This window comes from Selaginella moellendorffii, unplaced genomic scaffold (assembly GCF_000143415.4).
Source record: "Selaginella moellendorffii unplaced genomic scaffold, v1.0 SELMOscaffold_22, whole genome shotgun sequence".
Taxonomy (NCBI): Eukaryota; Viridiplantae; Streptophyta; class Lycopodiopsida; order Selaginellales; family Selaginellaceae; genus Selaginella; species Selaginella moellendorffii.
In genome coordinates this window covers 969,198-988,606 of record NW_003314283.1, presented here as the reverse complement: position 1 = coordinate 988,606, position 19,409 = coordinate 969,198, and the positions used below count along the sequence as shown (strand labels likewise).

Sequence of the window (19,409 nt, the reverse complement as noted above, 5' to 3'; positions counted from 1 at the left end):
TAAATTATTGAAATAACAGTCACCATCATCTCATAATGTTCTATGTAAATTTATATACTCATTTTTTTATAAATACTATTATAATTTACAATAAACAGAAAAATATTTTATCATTATGAGAAATTAAATTTTTATATGTATAAACTACTAAAAACTTAATTAGTTTTAATATAGGTTTTGATATATTTTTACTTAGTTTTTATTTTTGTGATTTCTACCAAGAAATTTTTTCACTATTGCTTATATGTAATAAAATTAAGGTCAAAAGAAATTTTAAGTTTTTTGTAAACTTAGTTGTTATAAGCATAAATAAATATATCAAAAATTTTATAAAAGGTAATAATTAAAAATTAATATCCTTTATAACCATCACACCCCCTATATCACCACACTTGTTTCAGCTTTTAACATAGCGATTCTACTTAATATAAAAGTTTTTTGTTATTATTGGATATGTCTTAGTATCTATAATCTATGAGTAGCAACCTTTGATATATTTAATGAATAACTTTATTTAAAATTTGTATATATGTAAAGTAATTTACAATTTTTTATGATAATAACAAATTAACGTTAATCTTATGTGTCTACTTAATTAGAACAAAATAAAAATTGGAAAAAATCTTCAAATAATTAATAAATATAATTTAATAAATTCTTTCTTCCATTCAAAACATCTTTTTTTATGTTCAATAAAAGTGTGAAACTTAACTAATGCCTTAAAATTTTACAAAAATGTAAAATATAATTATTTTAAAATTATATTTTTTTATTTATTAATTTTTTAATATACTTAGTGTGGGAGGAAATCTCAAACTAATTAAAAGTAGCAACTATTATTTTATATACTTTTATAAATCATGCTAAAAAAATTTAAATACAATAATGGTATTATAAGTATTACTGTATATTAAGCTTACTAAAGGATATAACATAATCTATAAAAGTATTGTTTTTAAAACTTTATAATTAAACAATTGTATCTGCTCATGTTTATATTTATAGTCCCCTCCTTACTTCAATATCTAATAATTTAATGGTTGTCTAATAATAAATGACTTCCACTTGTATAATAACAACTCACATACCATACCATTTATATTGGAGATTTGATTTGAATTAGCAATGCAATGAATTGGTAATGCCAATACAATTTGAATTGGTGGAAGTGACAAAAGATGTTATTAATAATCTTCTTCATCATCAGGAAGCTTGATACTAAACAAAAGTGAGTTAAAATAAATCTAAAAGCTTAAGATCACCAATTCATTCATTATTAGAAGCATTTCAAAATATTTAAATAAAGTGCTGAAAATCCTTAATAATCAAACAAAACTTATTTGGATGTTTTATGTACACACTTTTAATGGCACGGTTTCCCAACCGTCCATTTTAGGTTCGAATTAGAAATGGAGTTGATACCGTGCACGTCGCTTGCTCGATCGTGGATCGTGGATCTTTCTCCTGCTCAGCACGCTTGCCTTTGGAGCTGGAGCTATGGCTGTACTTATCGCTGCTTGAGTGCATAGGAGAGAAACAACTGATCATGAGCAAGTAAGAACTTCCTGTTTAATTTCTTGCTTGCTGATGGAAACAAGCAAAATCTCAGGAGAGGAGGAAGAGAAGGCTTTAAACTGTGTTTTAGCCTGGAGCTTCAAAGTTTGACATTTTTTCTCTAACTGGATCACAAACTGTTCTTTGCACATTGGATAGCCTTCAATACGTTGCAAGGTAGTCATTTACCATGAGAGTGGAGATCAAAGCTTAACCATAGAAAGGGAAGAATATGATTACAGAGAGCTACCGTTGGGTGTGAGCTTGCTGGAAGTGATAATCCATGACTTGAGCCAGGGCCTCCATGAACGCCTCTTGGCTCGTCTCGGGAAGAACACACCCCTCGGCTTCCTCCAGCATTCTCTCGATGGCCGACTTGCTGTCCAGCGCGTCCCGGCACATCATGGAGCCGATGTCAAAGGCGCACAGCCCAGCAGCTGCCCCGCGCTGCAGCAGCATGGTTGAGACTCGCAGCACTCTGGCCGACTCGACTCCAATCCGCCACCCGTGCTGCGCCAGGAGCTCCAGGTCCTTGTCCGCGTCCAGAGAAGCGATGTATTCCAGGCTCGGCTTGGAGAAAGGATGCCGGGACTGGTTCCAAGTTAGCCACTCGAACGTACAGTCCTCGAACTGCATGGATCGAGTTTAGAGATCTGGAAACTCGGAGAGAGATGGTTTACCTTGCTTGGAAGGCAGTAGCCATGATCGATGGGGACGAGCTCCATGGAAGAGGTGTCCGGCGACTCGCAAACCAGAATGTTGGAACCATTCCTATCGGTGTTGGCGAGTCGGATATCCAGTATAGCGATCTTGTGCACCTCGTCCACGGGGAAACGAGCAGGCCCCATGTCCTCGCAGTTGCTCCACGAGTAGACGAACTGTTGCAAGGATCCCAGCTTCTCCGGCTCACTGAAAGCCGCTCCGGCGTGGCAGCAGCGGACCATGACAGTGGGAGGAACTCCCGCGAAGCCTTTCTCGTTCTTCCCGGCCAGAGCTCTCGGTCCACTCCTCGGGTGATCCAAGACGTACGCAGCCACTTCTCGGAGCGCTCCCTGCCCGGCAATGGTCCCTCTCTTCAGTCCCTCGCCACTTATGGACAGTGGCAAGCCTCTCGGATTGTTCTCAGCCATGGGCTCCTCGTCCATGGGCTTGAAAATCGCCAGAGCCTTGCTTCCCGATCGATCCAGCATGCAGTACGCTCCACCAGTGCCAGCACTGGACAAGACGGGAGAAAATCCTTGATCCAGCCCAGCGTTGATCTCCCCGAGCATGTCCAGAAGCGATTCTGGAACTTGGATCTCTGGCTGGCAGCTCACCACCCCAGACTCGATCAGAGCAGTAGCTCCTCTTCGCTTGGATCGCTTCTCATCCTCGATGGAAACTTCGGTGCCCCCGCCACCTACGTGCCAAGTACGTACTTTGGCAGCTTTTCTCGCCACGATGTGGACCTCGGCATCGTCTTCCAGGAGAAAGTCCTCGATCAATCTCTTGTCGTCCAGGCGCTCGCCTCTCAAGATCAATCCTTGATCTTCGTGGCGAGAAGGAGAGAGGCTCTGGGATCGTGCTGCTGGCTTCCTGCTGCTGCTTCGATCCACTTTCAGCATGTACTCTCTCCCTCCTCCGGATTTTACCACCACTTGGAGAAGATCCGAGACGCGCAGGACGAGATGGATCACATCCCTAGGCCGGATCCCATAATCCTTCACGCGGCTCGTGTCCCTGGCGAGCTCCCGGCCGTCGTGCACGAGCTTTTGCTGCTTGACATACATACCTCGCTTGAGCGATTGAATGCGCATCTTGACCGAGGCGATGGTGTCGCTGGTGAGGATCCGTAGGGGAATGAGCGCCTTACCCGCCATGGCGACGAAGATCTGGATGCTCTCTTCCTCCTCCTCGCCACTGCCATCGCCAGCGACGCCGCTGGAATTGCAGCCATAGCCGCGTGGGGAGGACGGCGATGGCGTGCAATCGAGAGGCCGGAGGACCACGCCAGAGGTCGCCATTCGCCTTCCACGAAGAACCCTAGAAATATTTTCCCACACGTCGCTTCTGGTTTTGTTTAATTTCAAGTTAAGCCAAACCTTATTAAATTCAATGTTTATAATTTGGATGAAAAACTTTTTCAACCAATTTACCAAGCCTTCCAATCATACCATTTACTTAGGTTGCTGATGGAACATTTTCTTTGATCTATACAACTATTGGCAGCAAAAATTCCATATCCATATACAAACCAATTGACTTGATCAATTGTGGCATTCTTCCAATTCCCTGGGGCATGTCCCCCAAATATGTCAAATTGTTGATGCCCATATTTAGAGCATACTTCACAATGATAGATGGTTGAGTCGTTACCCTCAAATTGGAAGCTAGAAGTGCTACCATCTTCCATGAATCCATTTGACATCAAAGACTTGTGTGTAGAAGACTGACAAGCGATCTTCAAGTCACTCCCGACATAGTTTGTGAGAGTGACAAAGATTTCTTTCTGAGATGCAGTATTAAATACCAAAATTATAACGGAGGAGAGGAAGAGAATACGAAGACTATACATGTTTTCCTAAATTAGTTATAGGCCTAATGACACCACCACTATATTCAAGGAAATCTTAATTTGTATCCACCAATGGTGTTCTTCATGTGAGCGCGCTTCGAGGACATAACACTGGGAAATATAAAGAATTGGAATTAAGCCTATTGCCAAAATAGTACACTTGCAAATGCAAAAAGAAAAAAAAAATGATTTCTTTTACTTATTTATCTATCTATTAAAAAAATTGTTTTTTATGGATGTATGATCCTAATTGAGCAGGGTCTAAACTCTGATTAATATATGCATTTCTTTAAAATTTAAATGTGATATTATAAATTTACAAAATTATTTCTTTTTTATTATTTTTCTTTTCTGAATATGAATTTGTGTAAGGATGTCATTTAGTGGAAAAGATTTTTTTTCTCAAATTAACACAACTGACACACGTAAATGAAACTTCTATGTATCACTATCACATATGTATCACCAAGTAAACTGGACTTAAAAAGGGAAGTCATAAACAAAATCCATAGATTAACAATATATAATATCATGAGTATATACCAGTTTATATCATATATTAATATGGGTATAAACCTCATATTCTATATTACTATAATTAATATATTAATTAGACAAGGTAATACATATATATATTTACAGATCTTATACCATCCTTCTTTCCGAAAGATGAAAAAGTGACAATGATAAGTCAAATAAAATATCTGAAGATTCTATTAGATGATTATAAACTGCCATAAGAACCTACAACTTATATAATGGAATTGGTAACAACCATGATAAAACTAAAACCCAAAGTTATGGCATAAATATTAATCAATTAACTAATTACAACTCCATGTGTAATTATTAATTGTTCAAATCAACCTCAAAGTTATAACTTTAAACCAAAATAAAAAACTTGAAAACCATTACAGTCTACAAAACACTATTGTAATAAATAATACATTCTATTTAAGTCTATCCAATGGCCATCCTTCGAGACCATTGTTAACTTGAATTCATAATAATTAGTAAAGCTTATTTCTACATCCTCTGATTGATCACTTCACTCATTTTCACTTTATTGTCAAAACTAGACTTTTTTACTCCTTCCTCTTAAAAAAAGTTTAAAATGTTACAATAAAGAGGAGAAGATAAAAAAAATTGAGGAAAATACATTATAGAAGAAGAAAAAGTGCAAAAAATTATCATAAGAGGAATTTTAATAACTTATTAAGACGAAAATGAGGAAATAAAAAGAAGGAAATATGCTCAAAGCTTGGAAAATAAAAACTTCTTATTGTAAAATATTTTAGCTATCACAAAATAAACAATAGATTTATACCACTCAACCTCCTCAACACAAAACTCAAGGTGGGAAAATTAATAAAAAAGTCCATATTCTCAAGAGAACACAGAAAATCTTTAGTAGTAATGGTAAAAGAAAAGCTTTTAGTGGCATTTATAACTAAAGACATATACTCAAGTTAAAACTCTAGCAAAAGTTATATAAACTTTGGAACAGAGGAATATTTAACACCAAAATTGATCAAAGATTTTACCAATAAAAAAGAAGCAAGATTCTTGACTTCAAACATATGGTTAACATTTAAATTAGTATGAAAAGGATAAAAAACACTCAATTTAACATTGAATTGATAATGAAAATCATAAGAGTCACAAATAATTAACATGCTAAAAGAAGGAAATATTTCAAATGAGGAAGAAACACTAGGAACATGAGAAATTGCCTCAAGCTGAAAAAAAAATTTAGGAAAGAGCAAAAATAAAGTATCAAATGATAAATTAAAAGATTGATATTTACTCTATAAAAATCTTTAATTTGTTTCCAAAGATATTTTCAAAGTAATTGAATATCTTGTCAGTAAGAATCTACTCAAATTTGTAATATCATCTTCCCATAAACTATTCTCCAAGAATCAAACTGCATCATTTATAACTTTTCAATCAATGTCATAATCAATGAGAGACATCAAGACATAAAAAATAAAAAACACTATGTAATAATATCCTATGAAAGCTAACAACAACAACAACACACTAAGGATGGGGATATAATCATGCTCTACACTACCAAAAACTCAATCTAATAGAGCACCATTAGTATCCTCAAGTAATATACTCCTTAATCAATAATAACATGGTATGGCAGAAGAAGAAAATGTAATGGAAATTGGAAAAAGAAGAACAAATCTAATATATATACAATCCTAGATTTGGAGAAAAACTAATTAAATTTGAAGGAATAAAAACAAAAACACAATCATGAACGCTATTACAAAAAAGTTTTGCCTTCTAAGGACAAATTATAATGCCCTTTATGTTCACAAATATGAGTATGCTCTATATGCTATATGTTATATTACTATAATTAATGTATTATTTAGACTATATACATATATGTATTTATAGATCTTATATATAAAATATAAATTCTTTCTATTTAATTGGAAAGATGAATATATTAAAAATATTTAAGCGAATAAACTATATATTGATCTAGCCATATTTCACATAATTATACTATGTTTTGCAATAAGTAATATTATAGTTATCCTTTTAAATACAGAAATATAATTAAGTTCTTCTACAGAAGGAGCAGCATAGATGAGAGATTAGTAGACTACATGCACAAGAAGAAACCAAACACATTTATTAGTTTGGAGTTCATTATGGATAAATTTAACAAAATGGAAGCAGTGAAATAAAACATTCTTAAATTGAAAAAAACATATACATTAATTTTTTTCTTTCTCTTTCTTCATGGTCACTAGAGTATTCTTGAGTCCTTATGTTTTAGTGAAAAGAAAAAGAAAAAAAAAAGGGATGGACAAATGAGCTGCAAACTTAAAATGCGTAATATGGAATTCAAGATTGACATGTATTTGTTTTCCAAATAGTATAATAGTTAAAGACAGAATAAACTTTTGTTTATTATACAGTTTTAACGGTGCACTTGCACTACTAGCCGCGTACCTTGCAGGCGTGAGGGCAAGCAGCAATCTTCTGCAGCACCCCGCTCTCCCTCAGTTTCCTCATCTCATCCCTCACGTCCTCCACCCAAGACATCTTGACGAGAATCTCGCCCACCTCCTTGAGCTTGCTACACGCTTCATGCCGACCATCATGGACGTAGTGCGAGATGACAATCAGATTGTCCGTCTCAGGGCAGCCCCCTCTCCGGCAGTCGTCAACCATCACCACCTTTCGCAAATCCCTCCCCAAATTCGCCAGCTTCTTGTCCACCCTGTAGAGCCTGTGAGAGAACACGTCGGGCAAAACCTCCAAAACCCCGTCGGCATAGCGCTTGCGAGAGCCGGTCCATAGAACGATCTCATAGTGCTTGGCCATGGTGTGCAAGAACTCGTCCACTCCGGGTCGCTTGGCCACGAAGTATGAGCAAACCTTACCCCCGGGATCCGAGCCGTGGTGATCCAGCAAGCACGACACAAGTGTGTTATCTAGATCCAGCACCAAGACCGGCTTGCTGGTGCGTGGAGGAGGCAAAAAAGGAGGCTCTCGAGGCAGCGTCTTACCATCATCGTCCACCTCTTTTACCTTGGAATCGAAGAAGCTCCAGGTGCCGTCGCGATGCTTGCGCTTGGCGTGGGAGAAGTCCGCCTCTTTGTAGCAGCTCTGGTCGCCGATGCGATTGCCCTCCACCACGCACAAGGCCTTCATCGATTGCAAAAACCACAAAACCCTAGGCCCAGATATAGTGGATCTAGCAAATCTCAGCCGTTCATTACACCTTTTTCCATCTTTATTGTGGTTCGTGACTTTGATGCTAGACAATGCTTTTGGAGGAGTGTCTTGAAAGACTCCATCTGATCTTCAAACTGGCTGCGCAGCTCTGGCGTCAAGATGTCGAGAGCAGCGCAAACCATTTCTCGCAGCTCTCGAGAAAGAGTTTCGTGCTGCTCTTGCGCCCGCGCATCCGAAAAAGAAGCAAAAGAAGAAGCTCACTTAGTGGAAAAAAAGAAGAAGAGGATGATCTACCTGAGAATTTTCATCAGAGGTAAAACGTCCTCCACGCTCCATTCTTTTACGTGCTCGCCAACGATCACTCGCAGCAGTCCCTCGTACAAAACTCTAGAGTTGCATAAGGTGTCCTCTCTCGGGAGAGGATACCGCTGTTATCAATCGAAAGTTAAAGATCTGTTAGATATATATACAAAAAAACTCACATCGTTGTTCTTCTAGAGCTTTCCACAGAGATACTTCCCAGTTGGACAAACTTCTTTGTCTCGTCCAGCTTTCGCGATAGCCTCTTCTCGATTTCTTCCGTGTTTGATCTCCTCGACTGGCATTGAGCTCTGAAAGCTGCACAACAAAACATCATTCTTTTCAAGCACTATCGAACAAACTAGACTTGCCAGGCAGGGAAGACTTGTCAATTCCTCCACATTTAGTACCGACGATGCCTTCCACATCGAGGACTGTATAGTTCCACTTGGACTCATTAGAGAAAAAGTAGAGAGAGATGGGATCTTGGCAGCCTTTCTCTATGTTGTCAAAGATCTCCTGACGCGCGAAATCGAGCCTCCTTCCAGTCTATAGTGTCGATAGAGATCACACCAGCGAGCTTCCGTGGATTCCCGTCCTTGGGAGACAAAGAGCTTAAGCTTCCCTACAGAAAAAAAATGTCGTAATTGCCAGAGATACTCAGATGTTGGGGTACCCTTGCGAGGATGAAATGAACAAATCACAAGTGTCTCCACGGTCAGCTCCAAATTTGCGCTAGTTCCGCCGCTCCAATGTTTCTACCATGTTTTTGGGAGGTCCTGTTAAGTTCTAGAAAATTCATTGGAAAACGATAAGGAAAAAACTAAAATTTAAACAAAAAGGTAGTGAAAAGCTTACAACAAGTAGCTAATGGCGAGCCGTGGTTTTCATCTCCAGCTGCTTAAATCGATGGAACCCGGGCATCTGTGATTCGATTGTCAAATAAGGGTACTGTGGTTGAGTATCGTCGTGCTTGGATCCATAATATTCATAATCTTCATTCTCACAATACTCATCGTCATCTTCATCGTCATAGTACTTCCTCCGGATCATCTGCTTAGTCCTAGCCATCTCAACCTAGAACAACAAAGCGACGAACTTAAATAGTTGTCACAAGTTGCTAAAGTAAGCCCACCTTTTATCATCTTCAGTCTTCAATGTGCTTGCTCGAAAGAACCACGAGAACTATGACATGAAGGAGGAAGACGTACCCCACTACCAGCGCTTTAAAGGCGAGGCTCGTCCGGAACACGCCAAGGCTGCTGCTCAATCCTCCCCGGCTAGGATACTTTCTCTGAGGCTCTGATGGATCCATTAGCAAGTGCTTCACTCCGATCTTGTTCCTCTTCACCGTGTGAGCCAAGCTCTCCACGAGCTGATTCTTCCGTGCTTGGTTTGCATGCTCTACTCGCGCCTCCAAGTTGTCACGCTCGATAGTTAGCTTCTCGGCCTGTGCCTGGCATAGGAAGAAATTAGAACGCAAAGCTGAAGGAAGATTGAAAACCACATACTTGCTTGGCCGTAAGTTGCTCTGTAAGGGATCGTAAGCGCCGCTCCAAGTCCTTTTCTCGCTGAGCTGCTTGACAACCGTAAGCTCGCGACAACCAAGTAATCCAAAACTCACTACCAGACGAAGGCCATGCCAGGGCCTCGTTTTCTACCATCGACAGCTCCTTTCTCGACTCTGCAGCCTTTGTTTGCCACTTTGCCTGCACGATAATGGCGCATGTCTATCATAGCATCGTGGAGGCGAGTTTATTACCAGTTCGGCTCTCAGTGACTGAAGCTCGCTCGCCTCTTCCTCCTCCAGAGGCGAGGCCTCCTGTACCTTCTCCTCTAGCTCTTCAATACTATCGCGCTGCGCACGCAACTCTTTCTCCAGGCAATCGTACTCTTCTCTCAGCTTCTGCTCCAGCTGGTCAAGCTCCTACATTCATATCACAGCCAAATTAGCTCATGAAATAAACCTTTTTTTTTCTTTTCAACTTGCCTGAAATGATGATTCAAGCTCCTGTGCTTCACGGGATCGATCAACTGCCTGCTGCTCAGTTGCAGCCAGTGCCTTTTTGTAAGCCGCAATGTCAGATTGCAAAGTCGACTCTCTCACCTGAGCCTGGAAGAAAGCAACACCAAAGTGAGCAGCCACCACAAACGTTGCGGACACCGACACTGCAATACCTGGATGCGTGAGGCCGAGTGAGCGTGAAGCTCAAGTGCCAGTGCCGACTGCGAAGCCAATGATTCCGCGTGCAAGTGAGGCAGACCCTGTGCAATGTTTGCCGGAGGCAAGCGGTGCCTCAGCTGCTGCAAACTCCGCTGGAGCTCCGAAGCTCTTCTATCCAGCCTCTCAATCTCGTGGAGCTGGTCCGGAGTAAAAGCGAGAAACGCCCTGGCGGCAGGAGATTCCGGGTCGGAACCACCTCCAACAACATCAGCTGCCCAGGCGAGCAAACCATCCATAACTTCCAGTACTTTGGTTGAGGGCGCTATCCTGAAAGTACACACAAGTTCCATTAGAGCAGCCTTAAGTATGATGATTTTGGCTTCACTTACCAATTGTAATAACTCACTCGGCTTCCTCAAACACTGCCTACATCAAGAACCGTCCAGACTATTCTAAATACCATGTGGGACTGGTCCAAATCTGGCCGAAAATCGCACACCCAGTGAGTTTCGCTGGCTGGCCTGACAAGAACGCAACAGAGATCAGATATCATGTCGAAGATGGACCCGGGATTCGGAAGCAAGGCAAAGAAGTCACCTCCAAGTGAAAGCGGCACCCTGCTAGAAAGCTGCTTGTACAAGCTCTCCAGAATCAATGCTCCAAATGAGACGAAGAAACCATCACAAAGTAAATGCCACTGGCTGATGAGCTGACGGAAAGAACAATCTGTGAGAACAGTGGAGCCACACGAAATTCTCTCTGCATTTCTTTCTTTCTTTTTTCTTTTCGCTTGTTGACTTCGCGAGAGAGGAGAAAAAAAATGGAAATAACTGGTAAACCAGGCCTTACAGGCAGAACAAGCAGAACAACAGGCATGATCACAGGAGATTATTCTCATTCCTCTACCCAAAATGGGAACCCAAGAAAAAAAAATTTTAAAAAAAAACGAAAAATCGCCACTCTCACTCACACCGATCTGGCAGCTCAGGCGCGGGGCGGGGCAACTCACAGGTAGCGAGAGCGAGCGAGAGAGAGAGAGAGAGAGAGAGAGAGTAATTACGCTCGAAGTAAGAATGCGAATAAATACACAGCCACATTGCCATGATTGCAGCTCCAGGCCGATGAATCACGAAATCAAAGCTGGAGGAGATCGTCTGGGCTCTCACCTGAGTGAATTCCAGCCGCCGCGCCGCCGCCGGCGCTGCTCGCTCGCTCGCTCGCCGATCGCCCAAACCCTAAACAAGACCCATGAGATCCCCAGCGCCACGTGGCACTAAGCTGGCAGCCTAGATTTTATCTCAAAGACGCTTTTAAACATTCCTTTCGTGGCGTATGGCCGGGCGACGCGTGGCGCGCGCGCATTCGCGGGCAAAGTCCACAGGGACAATCAATCAAACACCGAGCAAGCTTGCTCGTCGAGGCTGGGACGAAGATAATGCGGCTTTAGTCCTCGGATTCGCAGTCCAAATGCTAAACTACGCGCGAAATTATTCGCGATCACGCCAGTGTTTTCCTCACTCGGTCCTTCGCAGAGTCTTTGTTGCCATGGAAGCTGCCAAAGTGGGGCATTGAAACAAGAGGCTGTTTTATAATGCAAAAGTAGCAACAAAGCAAACACTCACCTTGTTTGTCACTCGGGCAAATCCAAGTTGTTGTTTGCGAGAGATCCTCCGGCCAGCATTTCGCCAGCGGGAGGTGTCGCCTTGCTCTTGCTTCCAGCCGGTTGCCGGCCTGTGGAGTTAAGTCCGAGAGAGTTCTCACTCCATTCAAGCTTTGAGAAACTCCAAAGTACCTCTTTTGGAGTTTTCTCGGCGTGCCATCTCCAATCTCGCCCACCGCTCCTGCTCTTTGTCCACGAATTATCACAGCTACTGGATCCCTTGGGAATGTCGAAGCGATCGCACTGTTCCAACAGCCACTTAAGTTAAGCACCAAGTGACTAAGATAACCACACGACACCATCACCGGTGGAGAGAAGTAGTACGAGAAGTCCTTGCCGGCTCACCCAAAATGGAAACGACCTCGTTCTTCTCACCTGAGAGAATATCAGCTTACACCCCAAAGCCATATAATCGATTACCTGCGCTGCCTGTGTGTCCATCCACATCCACCTCCTGATCACTTGACAATGTGCGTGTCGAGAGCTCCAGCAGTTTCAAGTTGGCGAAGGTGGCTGGCACGCAAGATCTGTCAAGCTCCGCCCCACCGCTCGCTGCGGCGCTGTACTATTCCTGCCGGAGTATCATAGCTGCTGCGATTAGTATTGCTTGTGCATCCCGCTACTTTCAAACGATATCATCTATGCACAAGGAAACAAAAAGCCAAGGGTGAGGCAAGAGCATGAAAGGAATGTCGAGAAAAACAAAACTCGTGGAGAAAAACAAGGAGGAAACATAAAATAGAAAGAGGAGATGGAAGGAAAAAACGCGTTCCAGAGCAGCAGTGAATGCGATGTTACCTGCTGTGAGTGACAGTCTCTCCTTGGTATATATACACGATATATATGTCGGGTCTCCATCTCCCTATTAGAGCTGTGAGCACACAACTCCTTTCCGCGGGGAGTCCGCTGCAACCCCTGAAAAGAAAAGGAGAGATGGAATGCAGGACCGCATGAGAGTGTGCAGTGTGATACAACGCACAAATACATACCTCACAACACAAGTCCATCCTTTCTCTGATACTGTGCCAGGGGAATGCGGAGAGAAGCCACTTAAGATGTGGTCTGTTGCCCGTTTGCAAGTACCTTGTGAATCACACTCACTGTCAGTAGGATCCTGCACCTGCACACAAAGTTCCAGTAGCCAGCTTAAGGCCCAGAAGTTGTAGTCATGCACAGGAGGCCATAGAATAGAGAGCTTAACTACCTGAAAGCTGAAAGCCTTAGCGTGGAGCTCAGTACTCGGGTACTTACGCCTCCTTCTTCTTCTTCCTCCTGCCTCTCTCTTTCTCCTTTTTGCCCGAGACACCAGAATCGGGCTGGAGGACGCTCATTGTCTCTTCTACGCAGGAAGCTTTTATATTGGATGGAGCTGAAACCGCTGCTGCCGCTGCTGCTGCTGTGATCAAGCTGTCCAATTCCAGCAACAGTTGATTAAACTAGAGGAAAAAGGAGAAAAAAATTATTGCGAGAGCGAAATATATGGCTGCTCACCTGGTGGTGCCTTCTTTCCAGCAACAGCAGCAGCAGCATCCGCAACAGCACCAGCTCCACCTCCACCTCCAGCAGCAAAAGCGAGAAGAACACGAGCCCGAGCAGCGCAATGGTGCCTGGCATAACGCACCACCAGTTATAGCTCCTGGAGCTGGCTGGCCAATGGCTTGGAAGAGCCACCACCAAAGAGCAGCAGCACCGGGAGCAGCAGCGGTGGATCATGAGTCCTGGGAGGTGAGAGCGTTTGCCGAAGATGCTGCAAGTTGTAGCGAGCAGTGGCCTCCTCGATCCTACTCATGCAGCTTCTGCGCACGGGAATTCCGCACCGCTCAAGCTCTGGGAGGACACATGAACGTCCACAGGCGCGAGAGAGCGTATGCCAATCAGCTCGGCCTCTTGCGCTCCTCCACCAACAATCCAGCGTCTGCCAGTGCTCCGGGTGATTCTTCTACCAGCGCAGCAGCACCTGCATTGGGACTTTGCTGGCTCTATCCTGTTCCAGCCCCAGCAAACGGCACCGGTGTCTGCCACCAAGTCCCCACTACTTCAACCGTCACCACCACGTCTCCGCAAAACAGCTCGTAATCTTTCTCGTCCCTTCCGAATTCTCCATCTCTTGTCCCGTATCTCGTATTCTCGTATCCCGTATCTCTTATCTCATACCGTAACATCTGCAGATTTCCTTCCTGCTTAGGAACCAGTTGGTCTGCTTCTCGTTGATACGATGTTCTAACTTCCAATTGTTTTCTTCCAGGGTCTCGAGACTCCAGCAGGTTGACAGCAAGAACCGTTTTGGGGCATTTCCTCCAGCTCCGTCGTGTCCGGTTTCCACAATCGACCGCAAAAAGATGCTGCAGGACTACGACCCGAATGTAGACCTGGAGCTTCGCCTGGGACAAGCTCTGTAAGGGAGGGAAGTAAGCTCAATACGTTATCGCAGCAGCTCTCATATACCGGCCAGCCGTAGCACACACGCATCCGATAGCAAGCACGCCAAGCAACTCCACGAAAACGAGCTCTTTGATCCAATCAGGTGACCACCAACAAGGGAAAGAGCAACTGCAAAAAAAAAACAGGAGATAGGCAATAAGAACACCCAGCAGACAGACACACATTCATTCAGGTACTACACTTTCCCTTCCCCTTTTTCTTCACTATGCTGTTGCAAAATCGAGATAACAAGAGCTCAGCTCTAGTCTAAGTGTGCGTGTATCAACGCAGCGAACGACAGAGTGAGGAAAAAAGAAGAAAAGCTACAAAAAGAAAAGAAAAAAAGCAACAAAAAAGAAAAAAAGGAAAGGAAAGAGAAGAAGAAATGGTTGATTGATTGACGAGATTATTTTCTAACATAACCCACAACCAAGTATCCCAAGAACACAAGAACACAAGAAACAAAGCGAGAAGAATTCTTTTCCACTGTGATCGATCGATCGATCAAGATCGAGATTTTTTGTCGAGCTGAAACTGTACAGAATTACTGAATAAAAACGGATGTTGCCGGCTGCAAGAGCCTTTATGACGTATTTTGTCGGATTGATGAGGCTCGAGTGGAAGGAAAAACAAAGAGGCTGATAGCTGACCGCTTGGCTTGTTCTATCTAGTTGCTCATCGATTGCTCGATCGACACTAGCCGCGAGCTGGAAAGAAGAACAAAAATTCAAGCAAGAGGAGCCAAGCCAAGCGAGCAAAGAAATCGCAAGCAATCACGAGAAAGCACGCGCTACGCAAGCGCCTCCAGGTATTTAATCCATCCAGGGAGGAGAAAATGCGCGCGACGCGATCAAAAACGAGGTGGAAGAAAGGTACTGACCTGTCGCCATCGCGCCTTCTCTTGCCGCCATCCAAGAACCCTAAATTTCTGTGGTTGTCTTAATTAGGGTTCTTCAAGAATGCGTGTAGCGTTGGGAACGATTATAGCGCCGCTGCCGCTGCGTCCGTGCGCTGGAAGAGTGCGATGCGCCACTGAGGCATCGGAGAATGGTAAGATCCTTTCCTCCTTGATCGAAATTTCGGGCCGCTAGAGCGAAATTCTCGAATGATTTTGGGATGGAATTTCTTTCTAGGCTCCCTTGTTGGCAAGCGCAGGGGCCCAATCGTGGCTGATATTCCCCTGGAGCAAATACGAAGGCCGCTACTCCGGACTCGATCAAACGATCCCGACAAAGTGAAGTCGCTCATGGACAGCATTGCGGAGATCGGCCTCCAAGAGCCCGTAAGAAAACTCTTTTCTTTCCTTTCCAAGAGCGATTCAAGAGCAAAGCTAGAGTGAAGTGAAGAACCAAAAACTGTGTGTGTGTGGCCAGATCGATGTCTTGGAGGTTGATGGGCAGTACTATGGTAAGTCTACGTGATCTTCTTGTGGCTGCTCTAAAATCTCTTTCGCGCAGGATTTTCCGGGTGCCATCGATTCGAAGCACATCAAAAGCTCGGCCTTCCAACGATCCGGTGTAAGATCCGGAGAGCGACCAAAGAAACTCTCAGGTTTGTCAATCAAAAACCAAGCTTTGATCTTTACGAACAAAGCTTTGGCAGACACCACCTCCGGTGAAACTTGGAATCTCGCGAGCTTCGAAAAAATCGCGACCTCTGCGACAAAGAAAAGAAGAAAGATCTGGAGAACTTAAGGTAGTATCTCAATCTGTGAACTGATCAATCTGTTCTTATCTACAGCGTCTAGCTTGTTTATTTCTACGTTAAATTCACTCGTCGAGTTAAAGACTGTCGTTCTCGAGCTTGGCTTTGGAGATCTCCGCTGCCGAATCGATGGCGAACTTTTTAAGGGAGTCCAGATCGCGAGCTCCTGGAAGAACAAGCAAAACACCATCGATCAATCGAAAGTGAACGAGAAAGAAGAACGGAGGAAGAGCTTACCCGAGTACTTCTTCACTTCTTCGCCGTTGTAAAAAATCTTGAGAGTCGGGTAAGCGTTAACTCCAGCTTTCTCGCAAACCGCTCGATCGACCGTGCAATCCACTCTCGCGACTTCCACACCGGCCTCGCTCTCGATCGCCTTGCCGAGCTCGTCCCAGGTCGGGGCCAATCGCTTACTGCGCAAGAGCAAATCGATCCATCCATCCATCGGGAAAAAAAAAAAAGAAAAGAGCTCGCGAAAGGAATTTGTTACCAGTGGCCACACCACGGCGCGAAGAACTTGATGAACCACACCGTGTCTTGCTCCTTCACCTGGAGAGCGATCAAACAGCGAAAGAAACAAAGATTTCGGTCAAAATCTCTCGAAATTTTGGAAAACGTACAGACCTTATCAGTGAAAGTAGCATCGTTGAGCGAGATCACCTCAGCTCCAGCAATCGCCGCAAAGATCGCGGCCAGGGCAATCGCAACAACCAATCGCGCCATCGAAGATCACGGCGGGGGACGAAGAACACAAGAGAGGTCAAAAAATAAATAAAATCCCCAAACCCTAGAATCAAGGTGCCCTAAATACAAGTGCCACGTGTCACAGTTCATGCGGTAGTTCACGTGAACGCGGCAGTTTGGGCTTTCCTTTTGAATCTTTGCTGCCCTGTCCAGCGGTAAATCAGCGCTCCTCCCAAATTCTTGGATCTTGGCTACTCTGGAGCTCGATCGGGCCTCGCTCCTCGCTCTCCAGGTGGCGGATTTGGCAGATTGGGCACAGGAGAGGGGCAATGCGATGAGCAAAGAATGCGCAATCGCGGGAGGAAAACCTAGGGAGAAATCGGCGAATCCGCGGGATGGGGCTGCAATCGGAGCACCTGGGTCGGATCTAGCTCCAAAAGGGTTGCTGGATCTGGGCGGCGATCGGCGACGCTGAGCCGGGATCGCCAGGATTGGTGATGGCCAAGAAGATGGTTCGCCACAGGGGGAGCGTGGCCACCGTCCAGCAGCGCTCGGGCAGCATCTATTTCCCTCCCGGCGCGGCCAAGCCCCCGGCGCTGGTGGTGAATGCCGGCCCCAACGTGAAATTGGAGCCGTGGAAGCCGATTCGATCGGCGGAGAGCGCCGAGAAGAGCGTGGGCGGTGTGGGCGCCGGGACGTGGATCTCGCCCACGGGAGCTCTGCGCGGGAGCATTTGCCCGGCGGTGGATGGAGGCATTGCGTTTTGCATCGCGCCAACGTTCTCGGCGCCGGCGCCACAGACGGGGCCAGTGTCGCCCAAGATCCGGAGCTCGTGTGTGAGGACGCAAAGGCTGGTTTTGGCTTACAGGGACAAGGAGTCTTTGATAGAGGAGGTGAAGGATTTGAGGAAGGCTTTGCGAGAGCAAGCCGACTACTTCAAGGTCCACAAGGTCCATGTCTCCACCATCGATCTGGAAAACAGGCAAGCACTCCATCCCATTCCATCTCTTCTTTCTCTTGTTCTTTGTCAAGATCTCTCTTCTTTCCTAGAGTTTGCTAGTGTTCTCTTTGTTCTTGTGTGTTCTAGAGCTTTTGCTCTTGGTTGTTCTTGCTAGTGATCAAAGTGGAACTTTGCGAGCTATGGATCAAACGTTCTTTCTTACTGCAGGAAGCTTGAGAAGGACATTGAGGAGCTCGAGATGCTTGGTCTAGAAGGAGCTCCTCGCACTGGAAGCGTGTCTAGATTGAGAGCTAGAATCTGTGGTTCGTCCTTGCTTTTGTCCTCTCAAGCTTGTGAGAAATTGTAATCTTCTTTCGTGTTCTTCCTCTCTCCTCTCTTTCTTGTTCTACTTACGAAACTTTCTTCTTCTTTCACGGCACAGGATTGAAGACTCGTTTAGGCGACCTGAGAAACACGTACGAAGCACAGCTCGACGAGCTCAATTTGCTACGCAAGGACATCCGCGTGACGAGAACGAGAGTAAGAATATCATGCGAGTGTTTTTGCCAGTTTTTTCTTTCAATGCAAGCTTCTTCTTTCTCCGTATTAACACTCGGTGGCACAGGAAATCAAAGTGGAGCGAGATATCTTTGCCGAGGAGATTGGACGGCTCCAGAGGCTGATCGAGCACCTCAAGCTCTTGCGTGACTACGTTGTCAACGAGAACAAGAAGCTGGCCAGAGTTCGTGACAAAGTCATCCGGTTGGAGATCGCCAACCAGCACCTCGAGGGTTGCATCTCTGTAAGTAGGAATGTTTCCTTATTTCTAGTCCTAGACCAGGATTCTTCTTTCAAGTTCGTCTCCTTTCTTCTCTTTTTTCTGTGCGTGATTTTCAGTCAAGATTCGATTTTTACAGCTTATGTTTGTTTTGCCTCCTTGTTGTCACAGCTTTCCTGCTACAAAACTACTTTTTCTTTGTTCTTCCTTTTACTTTCTTGACAAACTGCTAGAGCTGTTGTTTTTTCTCAGAACTTCCCGAGCGATCAAACTTCTAGCTTAAACTTCACACTCGAAGAAGATGGTGATCGATCGACTCTAAAACTTTGGTTGGCATTGTTGCAGGTGGTTCAGGAGACGCTGAAGAAGGCTCACTCCAAAATCGAGACGTGTAAGATCAAGACCAAGGAGTACCAGACCCAGGCCGGGATCGACGGTGACAAGTGCAAGGGGCTCCAAAGCCAGGCGGACAGCCTCGAGGCGGAGCTGAGCAAGGAGAGGTTTGAGAAGCTTGCGTCGGAGAAGAGGGTGAACTACTTGAAGCGCAAGCTTTGGAAGGCGGAGCACGACTTGGCGGAGTTGGATCCCAAGCAAGGCAAAGTCGACGGCTCCTGCCAAGTCAATTATCCATCGCCGCGGGGATCGCCATCGCCTTCCACTCCAAAGTCCGTCAAGTGATGGCCAACAACACGGAGTTTTTGAGTTTTTGGTTCTCCACACACAAAGCTTTTTTGTAGGCGATGTTCTTGTTGTACAGGGAAGAGAAAAATGGAAATTTATGAGAGAAAAAAAAACGATTTTTTGTTCTCCGTCGTCCTGAGGTTGTGTTTGATGTTCGTTTATTCACATTACCTTAAATAATTCAATGTTTTGGAGATGCCGCGCGCGCTCTACCATCTGAGCTACATCCGCTTGGCAAGAGGCAAGAATTCCTTCAAATAT

At 44.5% G+C, this 19,409-nt stretch overlaps 8 protein-coding genes and 1 long non-coding RNA gene across 15 annotated transcripts; 3 read left to right on the top strand and 6 right to left on the bottom strand.

Moving 5' to 3' along the window:
* Positions 1-1,710: 1,710 nt before the first annotated feature.
* On the bottom strand, positions 1,711-3,578 carry LOC9642179 (phosphatidylinositol 4-kinase gamma 4). Its single transcript, XM_002973505.2, has 2 exons — positions 2,235-3,578; positions 1,711-2,184 (listed from the first exon to the last, which is right to left on the bottom strand). Exons 1-2 carry the CDS (start codon positions 3,555-3,557, stop codon positions 1,801-1,803), a joined length of 1,707 nt encoding a protein of 568 aa, XP_002973551.2. The 5' UTR covers positions 3,558-3,578; the 3' UTR covers positions 1,711-1,800.
* Positions 3,579-7,075: 3,497 nt separating this feature from the next.
* LOC112347498 (probable C-terminal domain small phosphatase) lies at positions 7,076-7,792 on the bottom strand. Its single transcript, XM_024678439.1, has one exon. The coding sequence runs from the start codon at positions 7,790-7,792 to the stop codon at positions 7,076-7,078; it is 717 nt and encodes a 238-aa protein (XP_024534207.1).
* Positions 7,793-7,834: 42 nt separating this feature from the next.
* On the bottom strand, positions 7,835-8,429 carry LOC112347564. Its single transcript, XR_002992815.1, has 3 exons — positions 8,299-8,429; positions 8,111-8,244; positions 7,835-8,028 (listed from the first exon to the last, which is right to left on the bottom strand). It is a non-coding gene; the product is annotated as an uncharacterized LOC112347564 (long non-coding RNA).
* Positions 8,430-8,922: 493 nt separating this feature from the next.
* LOC9642178 (protein KASH5) lies at positions 8,923-11,550 on the bottom strand. 5 transcript variants are annotated; one of them, XM_024678653.1, is made up of 10 exons: positions 11,447-11,546; positions 10,878-10,989; positions 10,670-10,801; positions 10,295-10,607; positions 10,107-10,229; positions 9,879-10,043; positions 9,741-9,825; positions 9,628-9,692; positions 9,252-9,572; positions 8,923-9,193 (listed from the first exon to the last, which is right to left on the bottom strand). In XM_024678653.1, the coding sequence occupies exons 4-9, from the start codon at positions 10,574-10,576 to the stop codon at positions 9,264-9,266; spliced, it is 1,029 nt and encodes a 342-aa protein (XP_024534421.1). In that variant the 5' UTR covers positions 10,577-10,607; positions 10,670-10,801; positions 10,878-10,989; positions 11,447-11,546; the 3' UTR covers positions 8,923-9,193; positions 9,252-9,263. The 5 variants fall into 5 exon arrangements, with proteins under 5 accessions (XP_024534421.1, XP_024534424.1, XP_024534423.1 ...); XM_024678656.1 differs by having other exon boundaries at positions 9,071-9,193; positions 9,744-9,825; XM_024678655.1 differs by having other exon boundaries at positions 9,071-9,193; positions 10,670-10,796.
* Positions 11,551-11,564: 14 nt separating this feature from the next.
* LOC9642618 lies at positions 11,565-13,479 on the bottom strand. Of its 2 annotated transcripts, XR_002992814.1 has the most exons (8): positions 13,432-13,479; positions 12,930-13,376; positions 12,739-12,855; positions 12,361-12,579; positions 12,246-12,315; positions 12,073-12,183; positions 11,903-12,011; positions 11,701-11,832 (listed from the first exon to the last, which is right to left on the bottom strand). XR_002992814.1 is itself a non-coding variant. In XM_024678660.1 (7 exons), the coding sequence occupies exons 3-7, from the start codon at positions 12,385-12,387 to the stop codon at positions 11,668-11,670; spliced, it is 474 nt and encodes a 157-aa protein (XP_024534428.1). In that variant the 5' UTR covers positions 12,388-12,579; positions 12,739-12,855; positions 12,930-13,034; the 3' UTR covers positions 11,565-11,667. The 2 variants fall into 2 exon arrangements, 1 of the variants encoding a protein (XP_024534428.1); XM_024678660.1 differs by lacking the exon at positions 13,432-13,479 and having other exon boundaries at positions 11,565-11,832; positions 12,246-12,307; positions 12,930-13,034.
* Positions 13,376-14,954, top strand: LOC9642617 (transcriptional regulator SUPERMAN). Its single transcript, XM_002973660.2, has 2 exons — positions 13,376-14,012; positions 14,186-14,954. Exons 1-2 carry the CDS (start codon positions 13,420-13,422, stop codon positions 14,337-14,339), a joined length of 747 nt encoding a protein of 248 aa, XP_002973706.2. The 5' UTR covers positions 13,376-13,419; the 3' UTR covers positions 14,340-14,954.
* A 76-nt stretch (positions 14,955-15,030) lies between these two features.
* Positions 15,031-16,154, top strand: LOC9642177 (sulfiredoxin, chloroplastic/mitochondrial). Of its 2 annotated transcripts, XM_024678661.1 has the most exons (6): positions 15,031-15,233; positions 15,309-15,411; positions 15,495-15,643; positions 15,735-15,768; positions 15,819-15,912; positions 15,964-16,154. In XM_024678661.1, exons 2-6 carry the CDS (start codon positions 15,321-15,323, stop codon positions 15,977-15,979), a joined length of 384 nt encoding a protein of 127 aa, XP_024534429.1. In that variant the 5' UTR covers positions 15,031-15,233; positions 15,309-15,320; the 3' UTR covers positions 15,980-16,154. The 2 variants fall into 2 exon arrangements, with proteins under 2 accessions (XP_024534429.1, XP_002973705.2); XM_002973659.2 differs by lacking the exon at positions 15,031-15,233 and having other exon boundaries at positions 15,265-15,411.
* LOC9642616 (protein disulfide isomerase-like 5-1) lies at positions 16,042-16,888 on the bottom strand. The gene is made up of 4 exons (XM_002973502.2): positions 16,690-16,888; positions 16,556-16,614; positions 16,303-16,478; positions 16,042-16,231 (listed from the first exon to the last, which is right to left on the bottom strand). Exons 1-4 carry the CDS (start codon positions 16,786-16,788, stop codon positions 16,143-16,145), a joined length of 423 nt encoding a protein of 140 aa, XP_002973548.1. The 5' UTR covers positions 16,789-16,888; the 3' UTR covers positions 16,042-16,142.
* Positions 16,889-17,606: 718 nt separating this feature from the next.
* LOC9642615 lies at positions 17,607-19,273 on the top strand. The gene is made up of 4 exons (XM_024678659.1): positions 17,607-17,731; positions 18,132-18,229; positions 18,315-18,491; positions 18,813-19,273. The coding sequence occupies exons 1-4, from the start codon at positions 17,704-17,706 to the stop codon at positions 19,143-19,145; spliced, it is 636 nt and encodes a 211-aa protein (XP_024534427.1). The 5' UTR covers positions 17,607-17,703; the 3' UTR covers positions 19,146-19,273.
* Positions 19,274-19,409: the final 136 nt, after the last annotated feature.